A 26,709-nucleotide genomic window follows, 5' to 3' on the forward strand; every position below is an offset into this window, starting at 1 on the left:
CAGATCTCTCGGCAGAAACTCTACAAGCCAGAAGAGAGTGGGGGCCAATATTCAACGTTCTTAAAGAAAAGAATTTTCAACCCAGAATTTCATATCCAGCCAAACTAAGTTTCATAAGTGAAGGAGAAATAAAATCCTTTACAGATAAGCAAATGCTTAGAGATTTTGTCACCACCAGGCCTGCCTTACAAGAGACCCTGAAGGAAGCCCTAAACATGGAAAGGAACAACTGGTACCAGCCATTGCAAAAACATGCCAAAATGTAAAGACTATCGAGGCTAGGAAGAAACTGCATCAACTAACGAGCAAAATAACCAGTTAATATCATAATGACAGGATCAAGTTCACACATAACAATATTAACCTTAAATGTAAATGGACTAAATGCTCCAATTAAAAGACACAGACTGGCAAACTGGATAAAGAGTCAAGACCCATCAGTCTGCCGTATTCAGGAGACCCATCTCACATGCAGAGGCATACATAGGTTCAAAATAAAGGGACGGAGGAAGATCTACCAAGCAAATGGAGAACAAAAAAAAGCAGGGGTTGCAATCCTAGTCTCTGATAAAACAGACTTTAAACCATCAAAGATCAAAAGAGACAAAGAAGGCCATTACATAATGGTAAAGGGATCAATTCAACAGGAAGAGCTAACTCTCCTAAATATATATGCACCCAATACAGGAGCACCCAGATTCATAAAGCAAGTCCTTAGAGACTTACAAAGAGACTTAGACTCCCATACAATAATAATGGGAGACTTCAACACTCCACTGTCAACATTAGACAGATCAACGAGACAGAAAGTTAACAAGGATATCCAGGAATTGAACTCATCTCTGCACCAAGCGGACCTAATAGACATCTATAGAACTCTCCACCCCAAATCAACAGAATATACATTCTTCTCAGCACCACATCGCACTTATTCCAAAATTGACCACATAATTGGAAGTAAAGCACTCCTCAGCAAATGTAAAAGAACAGAAATTATAACAAACTGTCTCTCAGACCACAGTGCAATCAAACTAGAACTCAGGACTAAGAAACTCAATCAAAACCACTCAACTACATGGAAACTGAACAACCTGCTCCTGAATGACTACTGGGTACATAACGAAATGAAAGCAGAAATAAAGATGTTCTTTGAAACCAATGAGAACAAAGATACAACATACCAGAATCTCTGGGACACATTTAAAGCAGTGTGTAGAGGGAAATTTATAGCACTAAATGCCCACAAGAGAAAGCAGGAAAGATCTAAAATTGACACTCTAACATCACAATTAAAAGAACTAGAGAGGCAAGAGCAAACACATTCAAAAGCTAGCAGAAGGCAAGAATAACTAAGATCAGAGCAGAACTGAAGGAGATAGAGACACAAAAAACCTCCAAAAAATCAATGAATCCAGGAGTTGGTTTTTTGAAAAGATCAACAAAATTGACAGACCGCTAGCAAGACTAATAAAGAAGAAAAGAGAGAGGAATCAAATAGACGCAATAAAAAATGATAAAGGGGATATCACCACTGACCCCACAGAAATACAAACAACCATCAGAGAATACTATAAACACCTCTACGCAAATCAACTAGAAAATCTAGCAGAAATGGATAATTTCCTGGACACTTACACTCTCCCAAGACTAAACCAGGAAGAAGTTGAATCCCTGAATAGACCAATAGCAGGCTCTGAAATCGAGGCAACAATTAATAGCCTACCCACCAAAAAAAGTCCAGGACCAGATGGATTCACAGCTGAATTCTACCAGAGGTACAAGGAGGAGCTGGTACCATTCCTTCCGAAAGTATTCCAATCAATAGAAAAAGAGGGAATCCTCCCTAACTCATTTTATGAGGCCAACATCATCCTGATACCAAAGCCTGGCAGAGACACAACAAAAAAAGAGAATTTTAGACCAATATCCCTGATGAACATCGATGCAAAAATTCTCAATAAAATACTGGCAAACCGGATTCAGCAGCACATCAAAAAGCTTATCCACCATGATCAAGTGGGCTTCATCCCTGGGATGCAAGGCTGGTTCAACATTCGCAAATCAATAAACGTAATCCAGCATATAAACAGAACCAAAGACAAGAACCACATGATTATCTCAATAGATGCAGAAAAGGCTTTTGACAAAATTCAACAGCCCTTTATGCTAAAAACACTCAATAAATTCGGTATTGATGGAACGTACCTCAAAATAATAAGAGCTATTTATGACAAACCCACAGCTAATATCATACTGAATGGGCAAAAACTGGAAAAATTCCCTTTGAAAACTGGCACAAGACAGGGATGCCCTCTCTCACCACTCCTATTCAACATAGTGTTGGAAGTTCTGGCTAGGGCAATCAGGCAAGAGAAAGAAATCAAGGGTATCCAGTTAGGAAAAGAAGAAGTCAAATTGTCCCTGTTTGCAGATGACATGATTGTATATTTAGAAAACCCCATCGTCTCAGCCCAAAATCTCCTTAAGCTGAAAAGCAACTTCAGCAAAGTCTCAGGATACAAAATTAATGTGCAAAAATCACAAGCATTCTTATACACCAGTAACAGACAAGCAGAGAGCCAAATCAGGAATGAACTTCCATTCACAATTGCTTCAAAGAGAATAAAATACCTAGGAATCCAGCTTACAAGGGATGTAAAGGACCTCTTCAAGGAGAACTACAAACCACTGCTCAGTGAAATCAAAGAGGACACAAACAAATGGAAGAACATACCATGCTCATGGATAGGAAGAATCAATATCGTGAAAATGGCCATACTGCCCAAGGTGATTTATAGATTCAATGCCATCCCCATCAAGCTACCAATGACTTTCTTCACGGAATTGGAAAAAACTGCTTTAAAGTTCATATGGAACCAAAAAAGAGCCCGCATTGCCAAGACAATCCTAAGTCAAAAGGACAAAGCTGGAGGCGTCACGCTACCTGACTTCAAACTATACTACAAGGCTACAGTAACCAAAACAGCATGGTACTGGTACCAAAACAGAGATATAGACCAATGGAACAGAACAGAGTCCTCAGAAATAATACCACACATCTACAGCCATCTGATCTTTGACAAACCTGAGAGAAACAAGAAATGGGGAAAGGATTCCCTATTTAATAAATGGTGCTGGGAAAATTGGCTAGCCATAAGTAGAAAGCTGAAACTGGATCCTTTCCTTAACCCTTATACGAAGATTAATTCAAGATGGATTAGAGACTTAAATGTTAGACCTAATACCATAAAAACCCTAGAAGAAAATCTAGGTAGTACCATTCAGGACATAGGCATGGGCAAGGACTTCATGTCTAAAATACCAAAAGCAACGGCAGCAAAAGCCAAAATTGACAAATGGGATCTAATTAAACTAAAGAGCTTTTGCACAGCAAAAGAAACTACCATCAGAGTGAAAAGGCAACCTACAGAATGGGAGAACATTTTTGCAACCTACTCATCTGACAAAGGGCTAATATCCAGAATCTACAAAGAACTCAAACAAATATACAAGAAAAAAACAAACAACCCCATCAAAAAGTGGGCAAAGGATATGAACACACATTTCTCAAAAGAAGACATTCATACAGCCAACAGACACATGAAAAAATGCTCATCATCACTCGCCATCAGAGAATTGCCAATCAAAACCACAATGAGATACCATCTCACACCAGTTAGAATGGCAATCATTAAGAAGTCAGGAAACAACAGGTGTTGGAGAGGATGTGGAGAAATAGGAACACTTTTACACTGTTGGTGGGATTGTAAACTAGTTCAACCATTATGGAAAACAGTATGGCAATTCCTCAAGGATCTAGAACTAGATGTACCATATGACCCAGCCATCCCACTACTGGGTATATACCCAAAGGATTATAAATTATTCTACTACAAAGACACATGCACACGTATGTTTATTGCGGCACTATTCACAATAGCAAAGACTTGGAATCAACCCAAATGTCCATCTGTGACAGACTGGATTAAGAAAATGTGGCACATATACACCATGGAATACTATGCAGCCATAAAAAAGGATGAGTTTGCGTCCTTGTAGGGACATGGATGCAGCTGGAAACCATCATTCTTAGCAAACTATCACAAGAACAGAAAACCAAACACCGCATGTTCTCACTCATAGGTGGGAACTGAACAATGAGATCACTTGGACTTGGGAAGGGGAACATCACACACTGGGGCCTATCATGGGGAGGGGGGAGGAGGGAGGGATTGCATTGGGGAGTTATACATGATATAAATGATGAATTGATGGGTGCTGACGAGTTGATGGGTGCAGCACACCAACATGGCATAAGTATACATATGTAACAAACCTGCACGTTATGCACATGTACCCTAGAACTTAAAGTATAATTAAAAAAAAAAAAAAAAAAGAGGTGTGAGAGAGACCTCTTGTTTCTTCAATCATGTGAGGGCACAGCAAGAATGTACTGTCTATGAGCCACAAAGGGGTTTTACCAGATACTGAATCTGCTGCTGCCTTGATCTTGGATGTCCCAGCTCCAGAACTGGAAAATAAATTTCTGTTGTTTGTAAGCCACCCAGTTTGTGGTATTTTGTTACAGCAGCCGGAACAAACTAAGAAAATCTTTTCAGCCCACAACAGCTCTAGCCCATCCAGTGCTCACTTGTTTATTCTCACACATCTGAGAGGCCAGGGAGCTGAGGGATGGTCTTTGTTTTATTGGTCAAAGCAACTGAGCTGCAAAGAGACTTAATCATGCCCAACAAGTCAACAGGGAAAGTCGGTGATAGAGAAGGTCATTCAGAAAGTTCTTATTTCAAAAGCAGTTTTCCTACAATGTCTTGAGGCACTGAAATACAAGTTTAAACTACTGAAACAAATATCCAAGAGTTTGCACAGGGAATAGATTTTTTTTTTTTTGAGACGGAGTCTCGCTCTGTCGCCCAGGCTGGAGTGCAGTGGTGCGATCTCGGCTCACTGCAAGCTCCACCTCCCAGGTTCATGCCATTCTCCTGCCTCAGCTTCTCGAGTAGCTGGGACTACAGGCGCCCGCCACCTCGCCCGGCTAGTTTTTTTTTTTTTTTTATTGTTTTAGTAGAGACGGGGTTTCACCGTGTCAGCCAGGATGGTCTCGATCTCCTGACCTCGTGATCTGCCCGTCTCGGCCTCCTAAAGTGCTGGGATTACAGGCTTGAGGCACTGCGCCCGGCCAGAATAGATATTAACCAGGGCCACAGTGGCAGCAGGAGCTAAGCAATAGCCTTTGGTGGCAAAGGAAAAGTTTCAAGTAGTTGGCAGTGTTGAAGGGGAAAGCACATGCATAATGAAAGGCCACCAACTTTACTAGAATTTCCAAGTCACCTGCAACTTTAAATATTTAGTTCTTCTCAGGGAAATGTTTCACATGGCTTCAACATTACATGTGTGTATTAGACCTTTATATGGCAAGGTTTAGTATATTAAATAGTTACACTGAGGACCCAAGATACTTCAGAATCTTGAAATCATAAAAGCCCCACACCTTCAGAATTGCCGCATCGACTAAAAGGGAAAGGCTGCTGTGGAATCCTTTTCTTTTAATGAAAAGTGGTTCAGAAATTGACACATATATTCTATGCCTCAAATACAATACATCTCACTCCTTTTATTGGAACAATAGGGAAAAAAAGAGAAATAAGAGGCCTTTGTTAATCTGTGCAAGAGAGCTTTTTGAGTTTGCAAACTGCTTTTGACTAGATGTCTAACCATTTTTTTGCTGCCTATGTTCTTTGCAATCTTGTTTTAGTAGCTGTTCCAAAATCATTCAACTTCTGATTTTCCCTTTCCCTAGATAGGGCTCCAGAGAGAGATTCTACAAATGCACCTTATGCTTTTTCCCAACTCTGTGCCTTGGCTCTCACTGCTCCTTTTCCTCAGATGCCTTTCCCCTGTTTCATCTCTCCTCTTACTGAAATCCTGGCTATCCTTGTAGACATTTTCCTCTCTGCAATTTTCTCAGTCTTCAACATGGACCCCTCTCTTTCGATCTCCAAAGTCCTCTGCCTGAACCTATCTGTGGGTACATAATAGTCCGTGTTATGTACCCACACTATATTCACCAGTAAAAAGGGAGTACAGCACGTGGGCTAACAGCATAGACCGCCTCGTCTGAGACTTGCTAGCTGTGTGACCTTGGGCAAGGTACTTAACATCTCTGTGCCTCAACTACCTCCCAGGGTTGTTGGGAAAATATAAATAAGTAATTATGTAAAGTGCTTCGAACAGTACCTGGCACAAAGGTTAGCTGTTATTACGTCTTAACTTTAGCACTTCTGCTAGACTGAAAGCCTCCTGAACTGGTACTGTCTCAACTGAAGCTCCTAGCATAGCAGCACACACCTCACAAGAACCTTCTTGTTAATCTGAATTAAAATAAAACCTGGGTTTCAGTTCCAACCTGGCCATGAGTTAGCTCTGGGACATAAGTGAATCACTTAATCTCTCTGAGCCTTCCGGATATTCTTCCAAAATGAGGAGGTTAATTTGAACACTTCTTTTGTTTTTTTTTTTTTGAGATGGAGTCTTGCTTTGACCCCCAGGCTGGAGTGTGGTGGTGTGATCTTTGCTCACCACAACCTCCACCTCCTGGGTTCAAGTGATTCTCCTGACTCAGCCTTCCAAGAAGCTGGGATTACTGGCACGCATCACCACGCCTGGCTAATTTTTGTATTTTTGTAGAGATGGGGTTTCACCATGTTGGCCAGGCTGGTCTCAAACTCCTGACCTTAGGTGTTCTGCCTGCCTTGGCCTCCCAAAATGCTGGGACTACAGGCATGAGCCACTGTGCCTGGCTCTTAATTTGAACATTCCCAAAGGTCCATTTCAGTCCCCAAATGCTATCAAACTATGGTAGGATCAAATTCACATAACCATGTGAGTTAGAAAACCATGCCAGTGAGTTAAGATATGTTGAATTGGATCATCTGATAACAACTGATTTAGAGCTTGATTTCCTTCTCGTGATCTTTTACATTTCTACTGGTCAACATTTCTGGTCCAATATCAAACAGTAAAATCCAAGGAAAATGCCTCTAATTTATTTAGGCAAATATCATATATATTTAGTACTAGAAACTGCTTAAGACATTTGTCATTAAAGCATTCGAATCACTTAAAGATTATAATACTGTATTTCAGAATATAATAGTTTGGACAAAACACTTCGTTGAGAAGGATTCTGGATATAAAACATTCTTTAGAATTTTTTTTCACTAAAGTATACTTTCTAACACATTCTCATTTCTAAGCTAAATAATTACATTGGGGTTCATATAGCTCACTTCTTTTAATAAAAGGCAGCCTTACTTGTGGTATATAAACATTAATCATAACTAATTCTTAAATATCAGAAAGAAAATGAAACTATAAGCAGGAGGTAGGAAGCAGCTGGCATCATTGATCAGAACGCCCTCAAGGATGTCTACATATAAAGTTCTTATCAAACAGTTCTTCTCAGAGATCCTTGAATTGGTCATTTTATTAATCCCGATCATTCTGGCAGGAAAACAAAGCCAGGTTAAATTAGCTAATCCAGTCTCCAAAGTTGGTGTGTGTCAAGGCCAAGATTAGAATTCAGAAGTTCCTCGCAGAGAGTCACACGATCCCAATCCCTCTTTCTTTCCATTGAAGTGTCTAGCAATCAAAGCCAGGGGAAGGAGGTACGGAAATTCTTTGTCAGCCCAAGGTCCCTAAATAGAGTGTTTTAAAAAAAGTTTTCCAGGAGGCATCATGGAGAATGTGGTACTCCAAAGAGATTTTCAATTTGGGAGCTTTTTACATATTCCTACTCCTTATTTCCCTTTGTTCAGTGTTTTGTTTTGAGACCCAGGCCTCTGTAGTCTGTCTCAAAGGAATGAATTTTCATTTTCACTACAGAAATATATATTTCAAATTCTTAAAATGCCCTTGAGCTAAAATAAATACGTAACCCCCACTTCTCCCCTCTCAAGGTCAAAAACCTCTTTGAGGCTCAGAGAAAAATCTTCCGATATGAGGTGGCAAGTATCTTGGGCTCTCGGAATGACTTTTCAACCTTGCCTTGGGCATGTTTCTTTTTTATAGAAGGATACATTAGCTCCTGGTCTGTGGGAGGCTCACAAAACCAGTCAACAAAGTTTCCCTCCGCAGTCCTCAGAGGCTGTTTTCAAGGAAGGGCTTGAAATAATAAACAGCATCTTTTCTTTCCCTCTGAAAAATAATTAGCTTTTTTTTTTTTTTTTTAATTTAAATGTTTTAAAGAGACAAGGGCTTCAAAGATACATAAAGGCAGGCTGGATTCTGTGCTCACATCAACTGTTTTTGAAACTGCTCCTGTGAAAGTTACTCAGCCCACCTCTGGGTTTGTACCAGGACAGCTTCCATCCTCCATTTACATTTGTTAGGCATTGATATGGTTTGGCTGTGTCCCCACCCAAATCTCACCTTGAATTGTAATAATCCCCACGTGTCAAGAGCGGGACCAGGTGGAGACAGTTGAATCACAGGGGTGGTTTCCAGCATGCTGCTCTCATGATAGTGAGTGAGTTCTCAGGAGATCTGATGGTTTTATAAGGGGCTGTCCCTTCACGTGGCACTCATTCTCTCTCCTGCTGCCCTATGAAGAGGTGCCTTCTGCTATGACTGTAAGTTCCCTGAGACCTCCCAACCATGGGAACTGAGTCAATTAAACCTCTTTTCTTTATAAATTACCCAGTCTCAGGTATTTCCTCATTGCAGTGTGAAAACTGACTAATACAGGCATATTGGATTTAGCGCTCATTAGGAAGAAAACAAAGCCGAATGGAGCAAGACAGGGATCCTTAGAAGTAACCACTGTGTATGAACGCACACTGAACAGGAAATTTTACATTATAACACTAAAGCTAGATGAAAGGCTACACCCAAAATGAACATATCCTAAATTTTTTTTCTTTTTCTTTTTTTTGAGACTGGATCTTACTCTGTCACTCAGGCTGGAGTCCAGGCTGGAGTGCAGTAGCACAATCATGGCTCATTGCAGTCTTGACCTCCTGGGCTCAGATGATCTGCCCACCTCAGCCTCCTGTGCAGCTGGGACTACAGGCACACACCACCACACCTGGCTAAATTTATTTGTTTTTTGGTAGAGACAGGGTTTTGCCATGTTGCCCGGGCTGGTCTCAAACTGGGCTCAACCGATCCTCCCAGCTCAGCCTCTCAAAGTGTTGGGATTACAGATGTGAATCACCACACCTGGCTTCATATCGTAATATGAAAGCCGATTACACAAAGTCATTTGGGTTTGCCCATTCTGTAAGCCATATAAGAGTCTAGAAAGCTCATGTTTTCACAAGTGTCTGTCATAGAGAGTTTTACTGATCCTTTAGCTCAGGTTTACACCTCCTCCTGCCACCTCCTCTGCACGTCCTTCTCTAAGGCAGCTGCCCAGTGAGGAACTGATGGGCCTTGGGAACAGAAGTGGGTTTAGATTTTGGATCAGTCATTTACTGTCTGTGTGACCCTAAGCTAATTATTCCAAGCCCCAATTCCCACATGTAAGCCTGAGATTAGGCATACCTGCCTCATAGTGCTGCTGTGAGAAATAAATGGGATATGTGCTTGCCCTCATGGTAAAGGGTTGGATAAATCTTCATTTCCTCAGTTCTTTTCCTCTTGATGTAATGGAACTTGAGGATAGATTACCTCTTGACTCTGGCTAGCTGTGTGTGCTGCTGATGCACAGAGTGTGATAATCAATTACATACAATTAACAATCAATTTCACATGGATTTATCATGACATCTGTGTTAATCTTGATTAGAATTAGCTGACTGAGAGTGGTCAACTCCTTGTTTTGTAAAATGCTAAGTGTAATGCTGTAATGCCTAGAGAAAGTAAAGAAATAGTAATAAAGGGCAAATCATGGTTTTTCTATTAAAATACTGCATAACCTTTTGAGATTTTAGTAGTGGGACAGGCTTAACACTTTAAACCCATTTCATATGACCTCTTTACTGGGCTGATGAAGGCACATTTTGTTTTGAATGTTCCCTCTAACCTTTGTGTTACCATTTTTCTCTGTTTTTGCCTTTTACTTTTCCACTTCTCCGATCACAGCCCTGTGAACATTTACTATCAATGTAGTTTCTTAGGGAAGTTACCTTCCCTTTTTTTTTTTGGTACAAAAGTATCACATAGTCATCATAAGAAAAATTCATATATATGTAAAAAAAATCTGTAATTACTGTTAAAATCATTCCTGATATCTGCATTTACTTTGTCAGGCTGACATGAAGCTGCGGCCATCCCCATTCGCTTGATAAAGAGGGTGATGATGATGAGGAGGCTAACACTAACTACTAATGTTTTTTAAACATTTACCATGTGACAGGCACTGTCCTGAATGCTCTACCTGTATCAACTCAGCTGTACTTTTCCTCTTAGCTCTTACACCTGCCATATTATTTATTTAAGGCCTCTCTCTCTCTCTCTTCACTAGAATGTAAATGTCTTGAGAGGAAGGACTTGGTCTGTTTTCATTCACAGCTATATCCCCAGTACATCTCACAGTGCCTAGCATAGCAAGCATGCAAAATGTTTCCATTTGTCTTTAGAACATTCATTCTTTTTAACAACTCTAAGAGGTATTTTTTCATCTCCATTTTACAGATGAGAAAACTGAGGCACAGAGTCACATGCACCAGAAAGGGGCAGAGCTGTGATTTAAGCATTGACCCTTCCCCATTATACTCTTGTGCCTTGTCAGATGCCGTAATAATTAATTTTATGTGTCAACTTGACTAGGCTGTGGGGTGCCCAGATATTTGGTCAAACATGATTCTGGCTGTGTGTGAGAGTGTTTCTGGATGAGATTAACATATGAATCAGTAGGCTGGGTAAAGCAGATTGCCCTCTCCAATATAGGTGGGTCTTATCCAACCCACTGATGACTTGCATTGAACAAAAAGGCTGAATAAGAGAGAATTCACTCTCCCTGTGTGATGGTCTTTGAGCTGGAACATTGGTTTTTTCTGGAGTTGAACTGGAACTTACACCATTGGCTTTCCTGGTTTTCAGGCCTGAACTCAGACTAGAACTATCCCATTAACCCTCCTGGCTGGATCTCCAGCTTGCTGACTGCAGATCTTGGGACTTCTCATCTTCCATAACTGTGGGAGCCAACTCCTTATAGTAAATCACTTTGCACATGTGTGCGCGAGCACACACACACACACACACACACACAGACACCTATTCTGTTGGTTCTGTATCTATAGAGAACTCAGACTGAAACAAGCGTCCAGAGAAGCTAAATGATTTCCCATGCCACACAACTAACAATTAATGAAGCTGGGATTCAAATATAAGCTTGCTGACTGCCAGTCCAGTTACTTTTGTTTCATGATAGCATGACGGTGTCCCTGGTTTCTTAACCCTACTCCCAAACTTGCTAATTCTATCCTTTAGCTTGCTTTCAAATGTTTAACTCAAAAAGAATTAGCAAATTAGGCTAAGAAAGGGAGTCTGGGGATCCTGGTTCACCCTTTCTCTTTTAGCCAATGAATCCCACCTGTTAAGTCATTTAAATACACATGTCTAAGAAGTACTGGTTGCCATAGAGCCACATGTTCAATTTGTCACCTACATTTTGTTAAAGCAACATTAACGCCATTGATTATAAAAACTATAAATGAGTTGGAGATAAACTGCTTATGTTCTCTGTGTTGTGGGGGAGGCATTAATATTTAGAGATCTTATTTAGAAAATGGTTCCCCACAACTACAGCAATAGAGATAAAAAGATAGTAAAGGGTAGAGGCTCTGCAGCCAGTCCTGGACTTGAGATCCCACCTTACCACTTACTGTGCACCCTGGGGCAAGTCCCTCTGTGCCTTAGTTTCCTCGTCTGTCAAATGAGGATGATGAGAATAACTACCTCATGGAAGTCCTGTGAGGATTACATGAGATAATGCAAATAATATGCTTAGCACAATAACTAGCACAAGCATAATCAGCATGCAGTAAATGTTAGCTACTCTGGCAGGCATGGCTAGTTAACTACAAATAACTCCCCTTCTCTTTCAAATGAATAGAATCCCATTTTTAAAAAACTGGCTAGCAATGACCTGGCTAGCTAAAAGACTGTAATTCCCAGACCTAACTTGCAGCCTGGAGGGACCATGTTCTAAGTTCTGGCCAATGAGATGTATATGAAAGTCTTGTGTGAGACTTTTATGGAGTCTCCTTAAAAGGCAAGGCTCCCTTTTTCCATTCTGTTACCATGAATGCAGATGTAATGGCTGGAGTTCTAGCAACCATCTTGAATTCTAAGGACAAATGTTACAATGGGGTTTACCTGAACAAGCGGTAGGAGGAGCTTGAGTCTTGGAAGGCTTTATGTAACCTCCATACCAGGCCTGTACTGTCAATCTTTGGTCTTTTTTTTGTGAGAGAGAATATAAACATCTATTTGGTTTATGTCATTATTTTGAGAACCTTTGCTCTTCAAGACTGAACTAATCATCTTTCTTTTCTTTCCTTTTTTTTTTTTGAGATGGAGTCTCACTCTTGTCACCCAAGCTGGAATGCAGTGGCGCAATCTCGGCTCACTGCAACCTCCACCTCCTGGGTTCAAGTGATTCTCCTGCCTCAGCCTCCTGAGTAGCTGGGATTACAGGTGTCCACCACCACGCCCAGCTAATTTTTGTATTTTTAGTAGAGACAGGGTTTCACCATGTTGGCCAGGCTGGTCTTGAACTCCTGACCTCAGGTGATCTGCCCACCTTGGCCTCCCAAAGCTCTGGGATTACAGGCATGAGCCACTGTAGCTGGTGAAGACTGAACTAATCTTAATTGCTCTGGCTGTCCTTTGTAGTCACCTAAGAATTCAAATAGAGGCTTAAAACCATTTGAGGCCTTATTTTTATCGGCAATTAAAGGCAAGATTGGGCAAAAATATAGTAAAGGAGCTGCAAGTCTTCAAAGCCTTTCCTCTTCTTTCAGTAGCCACTCTAATGCCACCATCCTGTCTTCTGCTTGTAAGCCCAGGACTTCATGCCATGTCCACACAAACTGTGCTCTATTGTATTATATATCTATCATATCATCATATGATATCATATCTATCCCATCATCCATACAATCTGGGCTGGTAAAACTCAGTTCATTCTAATGTATAAATACTATAGGGCATCTCTCTCTATTCTCCTTCGGTTCATTCTAATGTATAAATACCATAGGGCATCTCTCTCTCTTCTCCTTCCTGAGCATATATATTTTATCTGAGACAAAGCCTTCTGATAAAATGTTTGAAATAATCAACAATTGCTGTGGGAACAATATTCTGGGGTAAGGAAGTCCAAACATAAGGCTGTCACCCACCACTAAGGTTGACTGTAATTTAAAAGACAATTAAAAAAGCATCCTCAATTCCCTGAGGCTATGTATTTTATACCTGTTACTTCAACAATCACTATTACATCATCAGTTCTACAAAATTCTATGCATGATGCAACTAGGTTATTTGTTCATGACAAAATACCAGTGAGTAGTTGAATGGGGAATCTAAACTACATTCCTCCAAATATTGTTCCACTGTTCAAATATGCCTCATCTCGCCTCTTCCCTAATGTAAACTGAAGTATTAATATAATGGATAGATTTTATTTGAACAAGACAAAGTTTGTGTATCTGAAGATAATGTGCAAGAGAGAAAAAACAGCATCTCCTTTTAGAATAAAAAGGGAGAGGGTGTGTGTATGTGCATGAGTGATATGAAGTTCTCTCCCCACAGAACATGACCTCTGGCCTTGCTGAGCATGCTCTCTGATTAAAGTAAAATTTTTTCCCAGGAGCTCAAAGTGATCTACAGATGACATAATTAAAACCTCATTGCTTGTCTGCCCTATCCCTTAATCCCTCAACCAATTCTGAGAGCTTAAATGACTCTGACAGGGTCACTCCAACCCTGGTGGCCTTTGGTAGAACTTGGCTCTTTCAGGCTTTTGGGCTGATATTTGATAAGAGTTCTGAGGTGTCAGCTTACTTACTTGAACGCTACAGAGTCTGCAAAATGTCTAGGTGCAATCAATAGGCTGGATCTAGGAGAAATTTCATTATATATATCCCTCACTGAGATAAAATTTTCAGGACACTCTTTTGACTTTTCTTGTATTCAGTGGTCAAGTTCATCTTTGTCACTGTTGTCTTTAGTACTACTACTATTTTCAGACCATAATCAACAGGCTCTAACCCATGATGGCATGGCAACCAGCAGACTTATTTTTTTAAGGTATTAAGGACTGATTTCTATTTCTAGGTAAAACAATGTCTAAGCAAAAGGAACCATGAGGAAAGTGCCACAACGTCCTCATCTTAAAAGAGTTCAATGGAAGACAACACAGAATTTCTGCTTGTTCCTCTTTGGAAGTCTCAGGTATACAAAGGTCATTTAACTTTTAAATTACTGGGCTTCTAGAAATGGTTGATACCTTAGGGTATCAGAAACTAACAAATCACATAAGGCAGGAGCTAGAAATTGGCCTTTATCACGTAAAAATCAGTTTCATTAGGCATTTGGTATATAGATATAATCTCTTAACCTGAGGCTTTTGTAGGTTGCATGCAGAGTCGAAAGTTTCTGAAGGAGGAACTAACACACAGAAACTGTCAATTCAATTTATACGCACAGATGTAGTAAATGTGCTTTATAAAAATAGATTTATCACACACATAGAAAAAAACGAGAAAGTTCATTTTATAAAGAATCATTTTATAAAAGTTTAACTTACAAGTTTCTTTAATTGGTAAGTATCCAAGGAGCATTAAAAATTTAATTTACAAAACTGTATGTTACACATGTGTCTTTTTAGGAACAAACGGAATTGGTAAATCAAGAAACGTGCTTTCGAGTTTCAGGTTTAGTTTGCCTATAAAAAAACCAATTCAGGCCGGGCATGGTGGCTCACGCCTGTAATCCCAACACTTTGGGAGGCTGAGGTGGGTGGATCACATGAAGCCGGGAGCTTGAGACCAGCCTGGCCAACATGGCAAAACCCCGTTTCTACTAAAAATACAAAAAAATTTGAGGGCATGCTGGCACATGCCTGTGATCCTGGCTCCTCTGGAGGCTGAGGCAGGAGAATTGCTTGAACCCGGGAGGCAGAGGTTGCAGTGACTGAGATTGCGCCATTGCACTCCAGCCTGAGTAACAGAACGAGACTCCTTCTCAAAAACAAACAAACAAAATAATCTTGTGCAATAAAAATCCAAATATCTTTAATATAAATTAATATACTCATTTATTGTTATTTTATTCTCTTAAAATAAAATATCCCCCAAAATAAGTATTTCATAACATGATCATTAAGTGTGGAGAAATATTTACATGAATATATTACTAACTCCAACTTGTAACATCATTAGTTTTAGTTATTTTTAATAAAGTAGTTTTAAATTATTTAATTTTTAATGATTACATGAAGTACCCTAAATAAAATGTAAGTCAAAAAAGCAAATTATTGCAAAAAAAAAGATATCCTTCAAAAGTAATTTTAATATGTCATTAACCAAACAATTAATTGAACTAAAATGTGGAAAAAAAAGAAAGCACCAGAATAACACAACCTAAATTGCTCAAGTTCTCTAACGGCAACATTTTTTTTTTTTTTTGAGATAGAGTCTCACTCTGTTGCCCAGGCTGGAGTGCAGTGGTGCGATCTTGGCTCTGCAACCTCTGCCTCCTGGGTTCAAGTGATCCTCCCACCTCAGCCTCCCAAATAGCTGGGATTACAGGCACATCCCATCATGCCCAGCTAACTTTTACATTTTTAATAGAGACAGGGTTTCACCACACTGGCCAGGCTGGTCTCAAACTCCTGACTTCAAGTGATCCACCAGCCTCGGCCTTCCAAAGTGCTGCAATTACACCCCACCTGGCCACAAGGGCATCAATTTTAAACGAAATATTCTCGAATTCAATATATGTAGAGATCACATAAAATCCAGTTAAAAACGTGTCTTATGGAGACATCTATACTTTAGTTTCTTAAAGTGTGCTAATTGTGTATACACGTGTGTATGCAGACAGATAGATAGGTAGATAGATAATTTGAGTACAATTTCTCCAAATCGGGATGGAGTGGCAAAGGAATGTAGCTGTGTACACCTATCCACTTGCTCCTGTATTTCAAGCAGATGAGGATCCACTGTCACGCTGGCTTGGAATGAATACTACAATAAGCAGTGTTTTTACAAACCAGAATTCTAACCCAAGAATTCTAGAAAAGAAGAAAGATTATGTGCTTACCGTATAAAGCTCATTAAGAACCTTCATTAAATCCTCATGAAGTTGGAATGCAATCTCTTTGCTCTGTAATTAGAAAGAAAATAAAAAAGAATATTTTAAAATTATTTACTCTTAAAAAGTCCACTGACTGAAAATAGAGGAATGTATCTAACACGATAGAAAGACAGCAAGGCTCTGTAATAAACATCTTCAACGGAATGGCCCTTTGTAAACTCTAGACATTGTATACAGATGGCCCCTAGGATAAACAGAGCAAACAAGTGACAACCTTGGGTGAATGGCTCCCCCACCATCCAAACAGACTTCACCAAACAGAGACAAAGTAAGCAGGTTGAAGTGTCATGCTTGCTTAAAAGTTGAGTTGCAGAACTAAGGACCATTAAAAATGAACTAGATCATGAAATTTTACAGTGTGATTCCCAAAAAGCTAACTTAGAAACCAAAGGGGAAATTAACTTCCTCTGTCCAAAGTTACAATGTGACTGACTACAAGTTTAATTTTAAGAAAGCGCTTTTTTGTTTTTGGAGACAGGGTCTCACTCTGTCACCCAGGCTGCAGTGCAGTGACATGCTCACAGCTCACTGCAGCCTTGAACCCCTGGGTTCAAGCAATCCTCCCACCTCAGCCTCCTGAGTAGCTGAGACTACAGGGGCGTGCAACCAAGCCCAACTGGTTTTTACATTTTTTGTAGAGACAGGGTTTCACCATATTGCCCAGACTGGTCTCAAACTCAGTGATCTGCCTGCCTCAGTCTCCCAAAGTGCTGGGATTATAGATGTAAGCCACTGAGCCTGGCAAGAAAGCACTTTCAAAGCAGTAAAATGGTAAGTCCACTCAAGGTCCATAAACTTTTACCTCTGCATTTATTATTATTTTCAATGAAGACAAAAAAGTGGAGAGTATCATTCTTCTACCCAGTTGGTAAAAAACAGCATTTAAAATACCCTTCCCTAGGCTAATTCTGAGAGTTTGATAGAGAAGTATTTGAATATTACCTTCAGCAAAAGCTGTAAGTTATTTTAAAGAAATCTTACATCCAAATGACCTTTTTTCCCCCCATTTTGAGTTCATTATGTAGTCAGCTACAGAAAATGGAAAAAAGATGTGTAGCACAGCTTAATCTACAGTTTGCAACAACAACAACATCCACTGGTTCATGTATGTACCCCTCACTGGGCTAACAGTATTAGGGATAAGGGCCGTATCTTAATCAGTTCTGCAACCCCGCGGTGTTCTGTGTGGTGCTTGGGCAAGTGGGCACCAAGAATGCAGAATTTAAAGAGGGTCCTAGTCCTGGCCCACGTCCATCTTGTAAACATGAGGTCATTGGGTCAGGCCTCAACAAAAGCCAAACAAGTGTGATGGACTGAAGACTCATGGAAGATAAAATAGTGTGGGAAGATGGCGTCAGAGCAGTACCTGAACTTGGAGAAATTTAAATTCATTAGCAGTATTTTTCACTGAATTTCCTTGGAGTATCTAAGAGAGTGGTGCTATCTACTAAGCTCTGACAGCTTCTAAAATCTCAAATTGGAATTACGGATTTTATGTCTTGCTGTGTCCCTGATATGTGAAGATGTGGGTTACAAATCACCCAAGAGTGAAAGGAAAGTTTCAAGTAAAAAAATGAAGTCAACTGAAACTCATTTTATTTTTCCTCTGTCTTGATTATCGAGAGGGTATATATTACACTACAAATCTCCTATGATCTCAGTTTGGTGTTATTTTAATATCAGATTTCGTTCAAGGATCTAGGCCAACAATTTAGAACTCTCTAATGGGATCAAAGTCCACCAAGTAACTGCTCAGCTACCCAGGTTTCAGGTAGCAAGTCTAAAAAGAAAAGATGGCTGGTCGCGTTGGCTCATGCCTGTAATCCCAGGACTTTGGAAGGCCAAGACAGGCAGATCACTTGAGGCCAACAGTTCAAGACCAGCTTGGACAACATGGTGAAACCCCATCTCTCTTGAACATACAAAAATCAGCCAGGTGTGGTGGCACACATCTGTAATTCCAGCTACTCAGGAAGCTGAGGCATGAGAGCTGCGTGAACCCAGGAGGCAGAGGTTGCAGTGAGCCAAGATCACACCACTGCACTCCAGCCTGGGTGATACAGTGAGACTCTGTCTCAAAAAAGAAAAAGAAAAGAAGAAAATATTTCTTGGCTAAGACTTCAGAACAATAACAGCAACAAAAAAATCCCTTATGTTCAAGAAACCTTAACCCAAGAAAATATTCTGGGTCAGATAAAAGATTTAGGTTTGGGGTTATAAGGGTCCTCAAAGCTATCTTAGGCCAAATATCTTAGGACAAGATGACTTTTTCTTTTATTTAACTTTTATTTTAAGTTCAGGGGTACATGCACAGATTTGTAGTATAGGTAAACTTGTATCATGGGGGTTTGTTATACAAATTATTTTGCCACCCACGTATTAAGCCTAATATGCGTTAGTTATTTTTCCTAATCTTCTCCCTCCTCCCAGCCTCCATCCTCCAATAGGCCCCAGTGTGTGTTATTCCTGTCTATGTGTCCATGTGCTGACGAGTCATAGTATGTTCCATATTTTCTAAGACTTCAGATAATGAGGTAGAAGACATCTGGCATCACAGACAGACTGTGCTCTGCCAGGCATACACTTACACTTTTCTTTTGTCGTTCCCCAGAGGCCCTGAAATATATCAAGTTTGTCTGCAGGCAGTATAACATAATGCTTAAAAGCAAGGTCTAAGGACTACAGAGTCAGAATGCATAATGTGAAGGTTCAAGGACTTTGGATCTGCCTATGCCTCAGTTTCCTGACCTGTAAAATGAATATAGGCATTGTACTTATCTCATAAGGTTCTTGTAAGTGTTAAAAAGATGATTCATGCATAGTATTAAGAATGGTTCCTAACACACAGTGAATACACCATAATTATCATTATTTCTTTTTCCAGAGACTGTTCGTCATGGCAACTCCCTTGAGTGAAAAGGCCACATCACATTATCCTTTCTTGTGGTCTCTTTTGACATTGATTCTATTGGCTTCCCTGAAGGAGGGGCTTGAGTTGACTCTGATGTTCCCCCCTACTGCCCTGGCCTTTAGATTCCTTCAGGTGACCCTGGATTTCAAAGGGCCCATAAGGATTATGCTCCAGCTTTTCTTATATCCATATTCCCTTGCCATGTGTGAATATTAAATCTATCTTCCTATGTTCCATTTTCTCAGGGGGTCCTACTACCATTGCTATTGAATGAATTAATGAAACATCCCTTAGGAAATGGATAATTCCTCAAGGCCACGTGATAAGGTATATGTAACTCATGAAGGAGGCCCTTGAGGAGCAGGCTCTAGTAGGAATTTTAGATTTTGTGAAAAGTTGGTGTGGAGTTCCTTTCAGTAGGCAGACCCTTGGCTATCCTCATGACACCGCACCAAAGTTTCTGCCTGTTTGTTCACTTTGAATGACAGTCCAAACCCTCTATTGTCTAGTAAATAACGTAGAAATTAATGATTTTCTTCCCAACACTAGTCTGCAAAAATTGCTAAGGAACTGAACTATGCTCTGAGAAGCACTAGTTTATATGACTAACTGGTGAAATATGAATTCACACATCCTTGTATTCACAGATACTTGGGCTGGACAAAACATCAAGTCCTAATCTATATCCTGGGGACATGGTTCCTGTCCTCACGGTATGGCAACAGTGGAGGGAGCACCTCACGTTACCCCTACTTTAAATGTGTTTCCAGTTTATTACAGTAACAACGAGAAACAATTGTTTCTTCAAAATGCTACTCTGGACTCCCAAAGAAGCAATCTTTAAACCAAAATGTACCTGGTGTGGTCCAGTTAGCATAGAGCATTACTAGGCTAATGAACTGAAATCCTTTAATTAGAAAATATCTGGATTGTCAAAAGTCCATCAAAATTCAATAAGTGAGGCCAGGTGTGGTGGCTCACACCTATAATCCTAGCACTTAGGGAGGCTGGGGCAGGAGGATTACTTGAGCTCAGGAGTTTAACATCAGCCTGGGCAACACAGTGAAACCATGTCTCTATTAGAAAAAAAAAAGATTAATAGGTTAAATACGCCTATGGATTCTATTTCATTAAAAATTAGAAAGCAGGCTGGGCGTAGTGGCTCATGCCTGTAATCTCAGCACTTTGGGAGACTGAGGTGGGCAGACTGTTTGGGCCTAGGAGTTTGAGACCAGCCTAGGGAATATGGGGAAACTCCACCTCTAGAAAAAGTATAAAAATTAGCTGGGCATGGTGGTGCACACCTGTGGTCCCAGCTATGAGGGAGGCTGAGGTGGGAGGATCTCTTGAACCTAAGAGTTCCAGGCTGCAGTGAGCTGTGAGCATACACCCCAGCCCAGGTGGCAGAGTGAGACCCACTATCAAAAAAAAAAAAAAAAAAAAAGAAAAAGATAGTAACTTAAAATACTTAAAAGCAGTGAGAGCAGACCCTTGGCCCTTGAACAAGAATTGCCACATAAGAAAAATAATATAAGTATTAAAGAGAGCAATCAATGTTTCTTCTGTGTTAGGGAAGAAGTTTTTGTTCCTCATTAATATATTCAAATAATGGTAAAACTTCTAATATTCTAATACATTTCATTAGGATTCTGGGATCCTGACCCAAGGGAAGGAAAATGGATAGAATTTCAATTCAGTTAACATTTACTGAATGTCTCCAGTGTATAAACCCAGAGTTTAATTCCAAGCCTAGTTCCAATTGTTTACCGTTTATTGTCATTTTGATGTTTCAGATATTTCTAACATTAGTCCAAAATGAACAGTCTCAAAGTTTTTAACCTTTTTCCACCATGAAAATGAACTAAGTATATTGAATACTGAAGAAATAGAGAACAGAAGGACAATCCCCCCATTATAATTTTTTTGGTTTATTTGACACAGGTCTCCCTCTGTCACCTAGGCTGGAGTGCAGTGGCTGGAGATTCTCGCACCTCAGCCTCCTGAGTAGCTGGGACTACAGGCACATGCCACCATGCCCAGCTAATTTTCGTATTTTATGTAGAGAGGATTTTGCCATGTTGTCCAGGCTGTGCTCAAGTGATCTGCCTGCCTTGGCCTCCCAAAGTGCTGGGATTACAGGTGTGAGCCACTGCACTTGGCCCACTATTATGATTTGATGTATTTCTTTCAAGTTTATTTAAACATAGGTCTAAGTATATTTTCCTATTCTGCTTTTTTTTAAGTTACAGTACATTTTTACATGTAATTATAGAATTTTCAGAACCACAACTGGATTCATAACTACGTAGTAAACGTACATGAACATTAAATTTAAGTGTACTGTTTCCAATGTTTCCACTATTTTCTACCAACCAGTCAATCATTTATTTCTTTATTCAATTTCACCAATATGTTTTAAGCACTCTGAACTAATATCATAAATGCTGATCAAACGGCATATATCTTGCATTTGTATTATTTGCTTAAGCCAATTCCAAGACATGAAATTACTAGCATAAAAGTATAAACATTTTTAAGACTCTTGATACATGCTGGAAGTTTATTTTTTAAAAGGGTTATAATGAAATTATAATGCTTCTAGGACAACAGTGTCACTCAAGTCAGAAATCTAGGGTTCCTCTAAGACTGACTGCTTTTCCTTGAAGACCAATCTTACCAATTCTGGCTGGTCAATTTTTTTCTATAGGTCATCAGAATTTAAAAAAATCTAATTAAGCTTCCTCTGATTAAAATTATTGAAAGACTTGCTATATTATTTTAGGATAGACTTCAATTTTTTTTTAACTCATCCATAACTTCTGCCTAACTAGTCTACTTCACTTTCCACAAATCCCACACCTCATCCTTCAGCCTGGTCCTAAACTGCTAAGTCTCAGGCCCTGCTTTCCCATCTCTGTGCTTTCCCCATGCCATTTCCTCTTTCCTAGACTCTCCCTCCTTCTCTTTGCCTGGTACAATCCTACATGTAACTCTGTAAAAACTTTCTGGTAACTTCACCTTGTCCCCCAAGGAAAGAGATTAGGTCTTCCTTCCTTGTGATTTTATAATACATCAATTTATTATCACCTCTAGGCTATCTAGTATACTGGCTAAGAGTTCAAATGCTAAAGTTGAAGTGCCTGTGTTCAAACTACCTGGTTACAGTCCGTGTACAAGTTAAGTAATTTTGTGAAGGTTCAGCTTTTCCACTGACAAAAAGGAAATGCTAACAGTCTCTGTTACAGGGTTTTACTGAAATGGTCCTTATTAAACACCTAAAATGTTACTAGTAGGCTTGTCACATTTGTTTCTTTCTTCATAAACATAGTTTCTTTGAGAGCAGGGATCACATCCTAACAATTGTCTTTGCATTCCCAGTGCCTACTTTGGTGCTTGGTACCTGGAGGTACAGGATCTACATATGCTGAATGAAAAGCACTGAAGAAGGACTGGTTTCTGCACTCCAGTTTGCAATCTCACGAAGGCGCCAGACATCCCAAAACAGCTTTCTACGTGGAGTGCTATGGTAAGTGCTACACTGGGTGGGCCCTGGCCAGGGTCCCTATTCCTGGAGGGCTGCAGTCTTACCCCCAGAACCTCCCAGAAAGGAGGGAGAGGAAGAACAAAGAGGATAGTTAATACAACCACATATGAGTACACTGAGCAATCTATCAAGTGATCTATGTGGTTGGATTCAATGACCCATTCAGAAGGCCTGTGGCCTTTTTCAGAGGTATTTTTAAAGTAAATCTACTGTGATGACCATTCAAGAAATCCTGACCGTATGCTGAGTCACCATGGGAGTAGAAGAGAAAGAGAAAAACCAGATTAAATATTTAATGAGAGGGTTTCAGATGATGATAGTGTCTCATGCTCAGTCAGTTTGGGATGTAAATTCTGGTTAAAGGGATCAGGCCATACTTCCACAGTATGTGTGCTTTTAAGTTTCCAAAGCTCATGTTCATGTGTCTCTATAATAATACATTCCCTTAATTCAGGTAAACTCTGAAGACACAGGCAACAGCGTCTTCTAAAATGCCCAAAGGAGAAAGTTGGGTTGTGCTTGATGGCCTGAACCAAATTTCTAGGTAATGTTTACAGTGTTTCTGCACATTTTCCTTCTGACTGACAAGAGACATGGTTTTGTACTTACTAAAATCACAACTAAGTATTGAAGCTATCATGGAATTAGTTTGATGATCTACTTTACCCTAAAGGGGTAAAAATCAGAATTTTTAAAGACAAAACTCCTTGCCACTAGAAAAGGAGAAATTAGAAGGCATCGTAAATACAGAGAAACCAGAGCTTCATTTCAAATTAAAACAAAACTTAACCATAAAGGGAACTATCTGGGGCATCTATTACAATTACTAATGTAATTGCTGGACAAAAGTGGCATTCTATATCCAGGTGAAAAAGGTTGGCTGTTGCTGTGTTCAGCCTTCGAGCAGACAATTTGAAAGGTGCATAGTCATCAACACCAAAGTCACTCACAACCTACCACATATAAACAGTACTTGAACGGGCTGATTAAGTAACTCAAGACTGAGATTTAAATCCTACAGGAAATAAAGTAGATGAAACAAGTGTCTTCATTTTCATTTCCCTAGCTCTTCAAAAAACACATGAAGAGCTGTTTCTCTACTCAAAATGCTGATAAACTAGAAATACCTTTTCAGTGTCACTAAATGAATAATCAGTTACATATAAATTCTCAGTGGCTGATGTAAATAAATCTACTTAATTAAAATCAGTATGAGTTATAAAACTGTTTCAGACTATAATATAATTAACTAAAAATATCAAAAAGTAGTTCCAAACCATTTTCAATATGCTGAACTTTACAAAAATGCAATTAACTCAGCTTTAGGAACAATTTCTCACTATTACCATAATAATATGTCTTCTTTAGTGCATGGACTTGAGCCTACTAATTTATTAGTAAAGTCAACTGGCCTTCTCTTCTGTGACAGCCATAATTATGAGAGATCCAAAGCTATACTGCTCCCTGGTGTGACCAAAAGCCCACATCTACAACTCAGGTGGCTGGGATTATAAGTATATCATGCAATGAAGCAAACTAGACCACATTGTGTAGGAAACCTATAAACTTAGTCTTAATAGCACTGTGGTAAGAAAAATCTAGGGACTAAGCAAATCAACAAGCAGGAAGTTTGCTCATTTATAATATAAGTCATCCACTGGATTAGCAAGCAAAAGGCAGAGATTCCTTGAGATACTGAAGTAAGTTCATTCATTCACATACTCAGTCATGCATTCACCGTTCACTCTACTAGTTTTTACTGAGTGTCTCCTATGCGTTTAGGAAAGAAAAGTGACCTTACAGTCTAGGAGAGAAACAGAGAGGTAATCACAACAATTTCAATCCAGTCTGATTTATGCATCTTCAAACACTTTAAGCCAAGCAAAATCTCCATATTTACATCACTCTGGAACTATACCCATAATTTTTTAAATAAACTAACTGATCTTTCAAAATATAAACAAAATCAGAAACTTCCTTTAAAGATTGACATTTGGCCGAATAGCACCATCTCAGAATTATAGCCAGTTAACTGGTCATCAATCTGACAACGGGTGTAAGTACAGGTTCCCTAACGAATAGAAAAAGAAAAACATTCTTATGGAGTAAGTATCTTTTTGACAAAGAACTTGGGTTGCTGAATACAATCAGAGAAATTTTAAAAATGCTTGTGGCTAATGGGCAATTACACATGGGATGACAAGCACTTTAAGGGGGAAAACCCCCTTCAAGAAGGGCCAAGCTATTTAAATATCTGTTTAAATATAGTTAACTTCTCTGAGCTGTTTCCACTGTAAAACAGGGAAAGATCACAGTATATACTTCACAGGTTGTTAAAAGGATTAAATGAGATGCCCATGGTTATGTGCTTAACAGGGTGTCTGGCACATACTAAGCATTCCATAAGTATTATCTCTTACCGTCATTATGATGCTATTATTAGCTCAGCATCATATCTTTGTTTTATCTTGTGAAGGCATTTTCTGTTTTTCTAAATTTGAATGCAACATTCTATTCATATAAATTTTCAAATCAGAATGTCTCAGACAACTCAACATAATTCAAGATTTACTTTTTAGAATACTCAACTGTGTTTGTGGTACTATATCAAGGAAGATAAAGTCCATTCTAGAGAATATTGCAAAACTGCAACAAAGCAGAACTCTAGATCTGAGATAGCCTTGCTGACTTCAGACCATTAGAAGGTCTTTCTTAGGGTAAAGTAAAGCTGTCTCTACTTCAGTTCCTCCAGTTGGTCTTAACTTCTGTAGCCTTATAGAGTAGGTATGCTGACACCATCGTCTGTATGACAGGTCTTCAAATATTGAGTCTTAGCTGAGACTTATTTTCTCTGTACTAAATATTCCCAATGTCTTTAACTGCTCCTTATATCAGGGGTCCCCAATCCCTGGGCCGTGGACTGGTACCAGTATGTGGCCTGTTAGGAAATGGGTCACACAGCAGGAGGTGAGTAGTGGCTGAGTGGTGGGTGAGCCACCATTATAATGCCTGAGCTCCGCCCCCTGTCAAATCAGCCACAGCATTAGATTCTCACAGGAGCACAAACCCTACTGTGAACTGTGCATGCAAGGGGTCTAGGTTGCTGCTCCTTATGAGAATCTAATGCCTGATTATCTGAGGTGGAACAGTTTCATCCCGAAACTATCCCCTTGCCCTTGGAAAAATTGCTTTCCATGAAACCAGTCCTTGGTGCCAAAAAGGTTGGGGACCACTGCCTTATATGACACAGTTTAAAGAAATCAGAGCAAATTCTCCTTGCTTTACAGATAATGGTTATTTTCCAGCTAGTGATATTAAGTACATGTTTTCATATTTCAAGGAATGGAGGCTAAGATCTTGGGAGGATTAGAAAGCAACACAGGCCACTCAGTAACTTGTAATCACTTGTGATTGCCCTGTTTGGTGGAGTCAGTCCAAATCCATGTCTGCATAGTTACTGTAAGTCCAAGAATCTAGGAATCAGGATTAGATTCTTTTTCTTTTCCCAGTAAGCTAAAGATCCATCAGCTCAAGAAGTAGAAGCCTTAAGAAAATCTGAATAGGATGGACTGAATAAAAATATTCTGGATTTAAATTACTAACAGGGCTTTTATAAGTCAACAGCAAAAATCCATTCAACTCATTAATAATCTGCACCAATGAGAACTATTTTTTCCCTCCAGGACACACTGGTGGTTGACAACAATAAGAACTCTTTGAAGGCAATGTCATTATAAGTATAGCGTTATGCTCTGGCCACAATTCACATGGTAGGATAAAAATTACCACCCAAATTACTAATGCAACAGCTTCCTCACCAGGTTCCCCAAGATAAGTTTCTTCCCATTCCAATGCTTTCAAATGCTTCACAATGCTTTCAAAAAACAAAGCTGATTAAGTCATATATTTG

At 39.6% G+C, this 26,709-nt stretch overlaps 1 protein-coding gene across 2 annotated transcripts in view; it reads right to left on the reverse strand.

Moving 5' to 3' along the window:
• SRGAP1 (SLIT-ROBO Rho GTPase activating protein 1) overlaps positions 1-26,709 on the reverse strand; it is a 326,848-nt gene that overhangs the window by 129,839 nt on the left and 170,300 nt on the right. For both annotated transcript variants that reach the window (XM_033221401.1, XM_033221400.1), the window contains exon 4: positions 16,291-16,353. In XM_033221401.1, the coding sequence (XP_033077292.1) occupies positions 16,291-16,353 (63 nt within the window). The remainder of the gene's footprint in view (positions 1-16,290; positions 16,354-26,709) is intronic.

This window comes from Trachypithecus francoisi, unplaced genomic scaffold (genome assembly GCF_009764315.1).
Source record: "Trachypithecus francoisi isolate TF-2019V2 unplaced genomic scaffold, Tfra_2.0 Lachesis_group11, whole genome shotgun sequence".
Lineage (NCBI taxonomy): Eukaryota > Metazoa > Chordata > Mammalia > Primates > Cercopithecidae > Trachypithecus > Trachypithecus francoisi.